Below are 10111 nucleotides of genomic sequence, written 5' to 3'. Positions count from 1 at the left end.
AGCAAAACAGAAACTCACAGAACTAAATGGTAAGCAACTATACTCAAACAGAAACTCACATTTATCCGTCTAAATTGGCTTGTGTTAGAACTGTTGTAATAATAAATCTTTCTAGACTCATAGCAAAACAGAAACTCATAGCAAAGTTTTCTTATTCAACTAATAATTGATATTTAAGATATGTAATTATTTAAAACAATAGCATTGAATAGTTCTATATTAAAGCAACATTGAATATGGAATCTTACAATTACTTGATGCGCTTTTCGGCATACATATTCTCCTCCTTGTTTAAGTGTGTGCGTATCATTGAATAGTTCTATATAAGTAGGTTTCTTTCCAAGCTTTTCTTTATATTCAACAATAGTAGAAATAATACTTAATATAAATTCAATATAAATTTTCTTTCTATTCAAAAATAGGTATCAATTGATTGTATATAACTTACTAGTCTTCTTCTATGTTTGGTGATAGGGATAGAACCTGCAGTGTGTAATGATGGACCTATTCCTCCACAATCTAAGTTCCTATTACGCTTATTCTTCTCACTTATCTTCTTGAATTCATTGCTGTTCCGTATGACCTGCAGTGTATAATGATGGACCTATTCCTCCACAATCTAAGTTTCTATTACGCTTATTCTTCTAACTTATCTTCTTGAATTCATTGTTGTTCCATATGACATGGTATTGGGCCAATACAAGATCAGATCCATCCTGGTACTCCATTTCCTGATGCCAATCTTGTGCGCACATCACTTAACGCGTCAGCAAGCAATTTAGCATCCCTTTTCTCAAATATCATCCGAACAGTATCCTCGTCATTAGGATCCCATTCATGTCGTTTCTGAAACAAAAAATAGCCTTTTAGCAGCATTTTTTTTTTTTCAAATATTATGCCAAATGTATAATGCTTTACCTTGAATTCATTAAACCAAACATCCTTAAGATGTTGAGGAGCAGTTTTAAAAGTTTTAACTGCCTCAGGGAATATCCGCTTAATGCAAGGCATAATATTTGTGTGCACACTACTAGGTTCGAATCTGCAATGCATTACAAATTTAGAAACAAATAAAAATAAATGATATTTTGAAAGTACTAACACACCAGCACTCAAAACTACTTACGTTGTATTGCTAATAAGATGAATAAAGGTCTTATTGCGACTGCTTAGTTCAGAACTGCTCGTTGATGGTCCTCCTGCCATATGACTATTACTTGTGCTTGGACCAGTTGATATTGTACGCTCTGAATCAGTATCATGTAACTCTTGTCGCACAATGTTCAGTGGCGTAGGAATCATTTGTATTTGCATATGATCTTCTTCTAAAATAGCCATTGATGGAGGTTGCAATATCAGTTCTTCAGATTGTGGAAGAGCAATTCCTTTACCCTTGCGTTTATTGTTATGCTGAGACATCAGGCATATTATGTTCACAAATAAAACAAAGTCAGTTGAAATTAATTCTGCATTTTCCTCCAAAAATAAAGTTTACTTTACAGGGAAAGATGATTTAAATTATAGAGGAAGTTTCTTTTGCGATTTTAAAATGAACTGAAATTTTGTCACTAGAAACTCAGATGTGAAAACATAACAGAGATAACTCAGTATAATTGTTTCAACAATAAGGCTCCTGTTAGTAAATCTTGATGATTATCTACCTGAGGGAGTTAAAGTGCACAATAATACTTGCAAATAGATACAGAGCATATCTTTTACCAAATAGTAGGCAAGATGATGGTTGTAGTAGCAAAGGTTCATAGCAATGACAAATTTTCCCCTTTTAATGTTCCTAAAGTAGTCCAAAATAACTTTAAAGCCACTATTTATTTAAGTCCTCTATTAAAGCTCCCATAGCCAACTTACCTTAACATTTTGTTCTTTTGAAGCAGATGCAGTTGCATAATTTCTCAATAGCTGCAATAGAGACATGTACTCCATGTTAACAATTTCCTATGGTAATAGAGGTTAATATTAAACCAGACCAAGCTAAATGTTTCCATCATGCAACAAAATAAATAAATGACATCACCTTTTGATTCTCATGTAGAATAGTTCAAGTAGTCCCATTGGATGAACAATGTTATCTAACCTAATGGGTGATAGACGGATAGATTAAAAAGTAGCTTAATCATAAGGAAAATGTCTATCAAAAGCTGTTTTCCAAGTCATATGGGTGATGGGTTTACCAACCGCAACTACATTTAGTGTAATGCTTACTTCAATTTAAACAGACCAAGCTAAATGTTTCCATCATGCAACAAAATAAATAAATGGCATCACATTTTGATCCTCATGTAGAATAGTTCAAGTAGTCCCATTGGATGAACAATGTTATCTAACCTAATGGGTAATAGACTGATAGATTAAAAAGTAGCTTAATCATAAGGAAAATGTTTATCAAAAGCTGTTTTCCAAGTCATATGGGTGATGGTTTTACCAACCGCAACTACATTTAGTGTAATGCTTACTTCAATTTATGTGTGTGCCAAATAGCTTAATCAAATGATAGACATTCATAAGCAAAAGTTAAAAGCTTAGCCTACATAAAGAAGGGAATGCACACACAAAGCAAGCTTCTTCAGATGATCAATGCTTCATGCAAATTTGCATAGTTAAAACTGAGCAAAAATGAAAAGTTCAGTCCACTAATGATTATTTGGAATGCCAAAAGATGTCAATGCCACAAAAATGTCAAAACAAACATACCTCAAAATCTTGATGTTCCAAATCTTGAGCTTCAGATTTTCTCCACTGCGTAGAAGACCTCTATTCATTATAAAAAGAGTACTGTTAATTAACTGCCAACTCTATTCATTAGTAACAAGGTTAAATATGCACAATAACTTAAACAACAAATAACTAAGAGATAATAATACCTTAGATATCTTCTTTCTTCTTCTCATATGTTTTGTTTTAGTACGAGCCTTAGCATCAACTGAAAATTTTCCATGTTTTGCCATTGTACTAGATGCAACCTCAAGTCTTGAGGTCTAGATTCCAAACAATATGAACTCCTGACAATTGTAGATGTCTAACAGAGAATCAACATAGCTACTTATTTAACGGAAACTGTATTATGATCATAACATTAAGTCAAACTATTACTAGAAATCATTGTTTCCAAGTAGATGCTACTTATCATGATCAACTTGAAAAGTTACTCCAAGGTTGAGACAACTAAAACAGTTTATTTGATGAGAATAATGCACCAATATATCATGCAACTGATAAATGTTGATGAGAATTCAAGTGAGTAATTAGTAGGTGCTGCACTGCAATATAAACAAAACCTTGAGATTGTTGTGTTGTCTGAGGTTTGGTTGTTGTGACTTGTAGGTTAAGGATAACACTAAGTGCAGCTCACACATTGGAAGATATAAGAAAGCTTACAGAAGCACTATCCCAGTGCATCTACTCAGAAACCCTATGAAAATTTAGATTCACCCTGCTTACAAAGCTTAAAGTATATGAAATTTAGATTTCTCTTCTTCCTTTTGCTATGAAAATTATGAATCTAGAGTCTAGACTCTGTATAAAAGAAAAAAAATACAACAATGTTTATTTCTTAATATCTACTCAGAAACCCTAAACAGAGACTAAATTTAGTACACTTAATATATAGCATTGAAAATTTGAAATGCAATTACCTTTTGGTTGAGATGCGGATGAAGATGTGGGACTCCACAGCTTTAGCTTGAAATGACTCCGTTGATGACTCGGTTGAGGTGCGACTCAGTTGAGGATGTCGACTCCATAGCTTTAGCTTGAGGTGGGACTCAGTTGAGGATGGCGATGACTCTGATCCGTAGCTTTGGCTTGAAGATAGCGATTCCGTAACTTCAGATGCGGAGAGGATTTAGTAGCAACTCCGCCAAGGGAATTTAGGGATGCGAAGAGGATTTAACTTCAGATGCGAAGATGATTCATTTCTCAGAATGTCAAAATTAATATCTTCCCTTATATAGCCGTAGCCAACTTGCTTTTTTTTTTTTTTTTTAATATTAAATAATAATAATAATTATTATTATTCTATTTTATTTATTTACACACTTACACATTAGTTATTATTATTCACTACTTTTTTCATCATCATAATATCCACCCGGCCTCTTCATCCTCAAATTGCTCATTCTCTTCTTCACTATATTCTTCTTTAAACCTTTTCTCTTCATCCTCAAATTGCTCATTCTCTTCTTCACTATATTCTTCTTCAAACCCTTCACTATCTTCTTCCAACCGTTCTTGTCTAACTGGGGGTAATTGTACTTCATCTATTTGTAACGGTTCGTGTACTAAGTTTGTCACTTCTTCTTGAGTTGAAACTTCACCATATCTCTTCAAAGACATGTCATCTTGCTGATAAGTTTCACTATTACTATAAGCTTTGTCAATAGTTCCTCTAGGACGCACATTCAATACCACCAACCAATTTACTTTCTCCTTTATACCTCGTGGGTATGGAATGTAACAACCTGAGATGCACTTTGTGCAATGATAAAAGGATCAACTTATTATACCTTCTATTGCATTGCACCTCAGTGATACCATGTTCAGAATTGAATCGTACCCCAATATTAGGTGTTGGGTCAAACCACTCACACTTAAATAAGACAACCTTTTTAATTGGAATATTAGGGTACTCAACCTCAACGACCTCTTGTAATGTGCCAAAAAAGTATGATTCAAGTTGTGCCAAACTTGTTCCCTTAATTGACACCCCATAGTTCGAAGTTGACTTTCTAAAACATTACACTTTGGTTTGAAACTGTTAACGACATACCCAGTGTACATGCTAACCTCCATTAAAGGACCATTTGCCAAATCAATCAGACATTGGTTATGCACATTATTCAATGGATTGTACACCTAATATTAGTAAACAAGTAAGTAATAGTATACTATAATGACATAAACCTCTCTATAAAGAATACTATAAAGAATGGAAATTAATATAAATTCTTACGTAATCTTTAAACCATTTTGCAAAATTTCTTTCAACTTCACAATCAACTTGCTCGTCAGTTACATTAGGATTATAATGACGTAAACCTCTCTCATACATCCTACAACCAGACAATGATATTAAAAGCTTCAACAAATAATCTAGAAAATTTTTTTTGCTTCAAACTGATTATTATAGTGAAACAAAATCAGTATTCAAACTGATAATTATTGATCATACTACTGGTGCAATGTAGTGTCATGACCTGAACCAGAGAGCTCACTTTGACAGAAAAGATCATCAGATGATGGGTATATTTTGCAAAGCTATTTGGGATCCGAGCTACATGCCACCAGGTGATTCCTCGCGAGGCTTCGATCAAGGTAACTAGTTAAGATCTTAAGTTCACTTATAGATTCATTGGTGTAGTTGTTTAGATTTTAGATAAGATAGACAAGAACTCAGAGATTCCTAAATCTTTCCCAACTCTTTCAACAGAAAATTCCAACCTTTTGGTTATACCACATTTTCTCTTCGAGAACTTGATCCACCCGTTTCTTCTAAGTTTCGGGACGAAACTTCTTTTAAGGGGGATAGAGTGTAACAATCTAAAATTTCATTTTATAAATCCAGTATTAAGAAATCTCAAAGTAGCTTTTTCACTCCATTAAAAATTTTTGCGATCAATCGGTGGTTGAAATAAAATAATTTCGTCGCATTTTAAAATTTATTCGACATCGAAGACATGAATTCTATTCGAAAATCCCTAAGTCTTTGGGTACTTTGCGTACCAAGATTTAAATCGAGAATTTTATCTGAGTGAGACCGGGATAATTCAAAAAGGATTTTTGAACAAGTGTTCATCCATATAGCTTTTGGGAAAATTCACTTTCAACCCCAAAGTAATAAAAGATAACATTTCTAGCCTATGGTTCATGTTACATGGTGGACCACAAGACATCCAAAATCCCTTATTGATTCATCTTTTAGCTTGGGAACTTACCCCTTTGCCCTCAAACAATCATTGTGAGTCATCCTAGGGTTTTGAACCCTATATAAACCACCTTATTTCATCTTATTTTCCTGATCTCATTCTTTGCCTCTTCCTCACATTTTTGTCTGCCAAGAACAAGAAGAGAGACAACAACCTAGTAAGCTTGTTCATCCTTCATTCTAGCCTCTTTTCTCTTCTAGTTTTCTTTAGTCTTTGAGGTTCTAGGCTAAGGATAGAAGGTGTGTTTGGGAAGTGTAGGTGGTGAAGGAGGCTCAAGCTAGGTCAAGCGGAAGAAGAGATCCAAGCAAGAAGATTAGACTACAAGGGGTATAACCCCATGGATTCCTCTTTAAATTTGGCTCTGTGAATCCTTAGTTTTGAGTAGAAATGAGTAGAAACTATGAGTTTTTGATGTGTTCATGCTTGGAAGAGTTTTATTATGTGTTTGTGAGTTGTTGAGTTTGTTTTGGATTTGTTTGGATGAGATTTTGCAAGTGAAATCACATTTGGTACACAACACAGTGTGCACCAGATCAGAGTGGCGGCCCTAGCCGCGGTCCATTAGAAGGGCCGATGGCTAGAGTTGTGGTGGCACGGGACTAAGGCACGACCCTAGAGGAGGGTCGTTGCCTAGTCCCGGCGCTTCAACGGGGCTCCAGGGGCGGACCATGAGGGACCGCCCCAGGTCCCTGAGTATAGTCTGTGAAGGGTTTTTGTGCAGTGGCCGGGCCCTTGTGGCTCAGCTACGTGTCGTTTTGGACCGAGTGTTACGGGTCCTTGTGGCTCGACTCTTCGGGATCGTCTCGACGCACGTTTTGGCCTTGATTTCGTTGAATTTTGATTAAAAACAAGTATGTTATGAAGGAATTTGTGAAGAATTGATACACAGTGAATAATTTGCTAGTTTACTGTGTATGAAGAATTATTTGATTATTGTGATCTGATGATATGATTTTGAGAATATGATTTATTATGAAAGCATTATGATTAAATTGTGTTATTTGATCAATGATAATAGAAACATATTTGTTGAGGGAATTATATAGAAATTGCTATGTTGCAAACCGAGCATGATGATATATTCTTGAATACTTCATGTTAGTTTATACATGATTTAGAAGCATGTTATAGAGCATTTTTGACATTTCACATGGGTCATATTTCAAAAATACATAAGGGGCCAACGTGAGTCAAAGAATACTTTCAAAAACCATAAGCATGTGGTATATCATTCTTTGATGCATTGAGAAGTAGTAGAATTGTTGCATGCATGAGATTGATGCATGAGAGATATATTTATGTATTATCTATATCCTGAGGTTTTGGAGGATACCGTTTGGACTATGTTCCTCTCGGGATATATTTATGGACATTGCGGTCCCAGTATATGTAACGCGGCGTATTCCCACGTTACGAGGTTGGAAACTTCCCGCCAGGCTTGGAATCCTGGTTAGGGGGTGTGCACACTAATAGTTCGATACCTGATTCCACAGAGTTTGAACCACGAGATTGGTTCCGTAGACGGTAGGAGATATTGGGTCAGAATTATGCCGTTCCCGATGGGGTAAGTCACACTTCTGTGAAACCCTAAGCTGTCTACGAGTATAAGAGAAAGAAAGAGAGTCAACAGAGACTCAAGAATGAGAGTAAATAGAGACTCAAGTATGAGAGTCAATAAAGACTCGAGAGAAAGAAAGGGAGTCAAGAGAGACTCGAGAAAGTAACAGAAGAGACCTCCACAGAAAGTACTCTAATTTATAAATGAGTGTATGAGTATATTATTGTACTAGATTGCATATGAGTATGAGTATATTATTGCACTAGATTGCATATGAGTATGAGTATATTATTACACGAGATTGCATAAGAGTATGATTATATTATTGCACTAGATTGCATGTGAATACAAGTTGTTGTACTAGATTGCATATGAGTATGAGTATATTATTGCACGAGATTGCATAAGAGTATGATTATATTATTGCACTAGATTGCATGTGAATACAAGTTGTTGTATTAGATTGCATATGAGTATGAGTATATTATTGCACTAGATTGCATATGAGTATGAATATATTATTGCACGAGATTGCATAAGAGTATGCTTATATTATTGCACTAGATTGCATGTGAATACAAGTTGTTGTACTAGATTGCATATGAGTATGAGTATATTATTGCACGAGATTGCATAAGAGTATGATTATATTATTGCACTAGATTGCATGTGAATACAAGTTGTTGTACTAGATTGCATATGAGTATGAGTATATCGTTGCACTAGATTGCATATGAGTATGAGTATATTGTTGCACGAGATTGCATAAGAGTATGATTATATTATTGCATTAGATTGCATAAGAGTATGATTATATCATTGCACTAGATTGCATGTGAATACAAGTTGTTGCACTAGATTGCATATGAGTGAGTATATTGTTGCGCGAGATTGCATAAGAGTATGATTATACTATTGCATTAGATTGCATAAGAAGTATGATCATAATCTTATACGTGATTGTATGTGAATAGAGCATCGTAAGAGACTGTTTAATGAGAAGTTTAACTTCAGATATTCCTTGAGCATGATTAGCGTGTTGTAGTAGAAGCTCTACTTATCAAGTTATGTGGTAAGAATGTGAAAACATGTAAATACCTGTTGTATGGTCCTTTAACATGATCCAATCCGTAAACATGAGTTACTTGTTAAGTTATCTAAGAAGTTTATAAGCTGTTGAATCTACGTGAACAATCTTGTACTTACATAAGCATGCCAGCTGATATTATAGGGTGTAAGCATCTAGAAAGAATGTGACAATCTAAAAATGAGTTGAGATTAGCTTATTGCTATAAAGATATCAAATGTTTTCCAAGTATATGTTAGAATGCTTTACAGGGTTGAGTGTGGTTATACTTAGCTTCGAGCTAACAGGTGTTTTTCCTGTTTGTCTATGTGTTGCTTGCAAAACCCCTTTCAGGTGGGCCCAGCTGTGTGAAGAAGTCGAGTTAGATTAGTCTCGTAGATAGAGTAATCTAAACTCTAGTTCGGTTGATGTTTATGTTATGGATTTAGACTTATGACCTTATACTATTTGATGACGTTGTAGACTTTCGGGGTGATGTTTTCCCCCCTTACTTTTCCAGTATTTATATTTAGTTCCCAGACTTAATCTTCTAGTTTTACCCCTTTTAGCATGTGCAATCTCCAAAGACTGGTGGTTGTGGCGGTGACATTCCCACTATTTATCTTCTAGTTTTCCGCTGCCTAGTCATGTTAATGACTGATTAGAGATGTAATTAAGAGTTAGAAAAGTGGGGTGTTACGAGGGGGGGGGGGGGGGGGGGCTGGAGCTCAAAGGTGGCTCCGCCACTGATCGCATCACATAATATCCACACTCAACACCTCCAGATTGTTGTGGATACTACAAATTAAATACATACCAGGACTATGTGGTCTAATGGTATCCGGGTTGGACTTCCATTTGGAAGATTATGAGTTTAAGCCTCCGTGGAGGCGTTATTGGTTCTTTGTGTTTCAGTAGGTTGAGAAAGTATATGAACAGATACTACAATGTAATAGAGCCAATAACTTTCAAAAAAAAAAATACATACACACACACACACATATATATATATATTAGTAGTTTTAACAATAAAAATTCAAAATATCATATTAAAACTTTAATTTAATTTTCATACTTTGCATGCCTTCCAGTTGATATTCCTAGTCACTCGTCCATTCGTAGGAATATCATGAAATGCCTTATATTAATTATATATAAACATATATACATAAATTAATATAACTTAAAATACTTATGTTGATAATAAAGTATTTATTTACTTACATATTTAGAGAAGCTTTAACTTCAATGGTCACAAGCCAAGGGATCCAACATATATATAACCAATGATTTCTACAATAACAAAACACACATATATTAAATATTTAATATCTAATACTTCAAATAAAAGTTATTAAGTTATATTACTAAAATAAATGAACAATTTTCTTACTCTTGATGACAGGTCCGGATTTTGGGCAGTGCAAGCTGGGCTACCGCACAGGACCCCAAATTTTAGAAGCCCAATATTTCATTTTTACCTAGTTAGTCTAGTCTAGAAATAAAAGCTAAAAGTTTTCAATTAAAATTAAAAAGTTATATGAAGAA

At 34.7% G+C, this 10111-nt stretch overlaps 1 protein-coding gene across 1 annotated transcript; it reads right to left on the bottom strand.

Annotated features, from left to right (window-relative positions):
* Window positions 1-705: 705 nt before the first annotated feature.
* Window positions 706-2963, bottom strand: LOC109173558. Its single transcript, XM_019322797.1, has 6 exons — window positions 2880-2963; window positions 2710-2769; window positions 1867-1953; window positions 1127-1410; window positions 919-1042; window positions 706-846 (listed from the first exon to the last, which is right to left on the bottom strand). Exons 1-6 carry the CDS (start codon window positions 2961-2963, stop codon window positions 706-708), a joined length of 780 nt encoding a protein of 259 aa, XP_019178342.1.
* Window positions 2964-10111: the final 7148 nt, after the last annotated feature.

Source organism: Ipomoea nil, unplaced genomic scaffold, assembly GCF_001879475.1.
Source record: "Ipomoea nil cultivar Tokyo-kokei standard unplaced genomic scaffold, Asagao_1.1 scaffold0482, whole genome shotgun sequence".
NCBI lineage: Eukaryota > Viridiplantae > Streptophyta > Magnoliopsida > Solanales > Convolvulaceae > Ipomoea > Ipomoea nil.
This window is presented reverse-complemented; position numbering and strand designations above follow the sequence as displayed.

Excerpts from the sequence above, each read along its gene's own strand:
- LOC109173558 (XM_019322797.1), bottom strand. The coding sequence starts at position 2,963 with ATGGCAAAACATGGAAAATTTTCAGTTGATGCTAAGGCTCGTACTAAA. Across the intron at positions 1,954-2,709 it reads TGGAACATCAAGATTTTGAG|GAAATTGTTAACATGGAGTA; the intron begins GTATGTTTGTTT and ends CTATTACCATAG. Across the intron at positions 1,411-1,866 it reads CAAAAGAACAAAATGTTAAG|CATAACAATAAACGCAAGGG; the intron begins GTAAGTTGGCTA and ends CTGATGTCTCAG.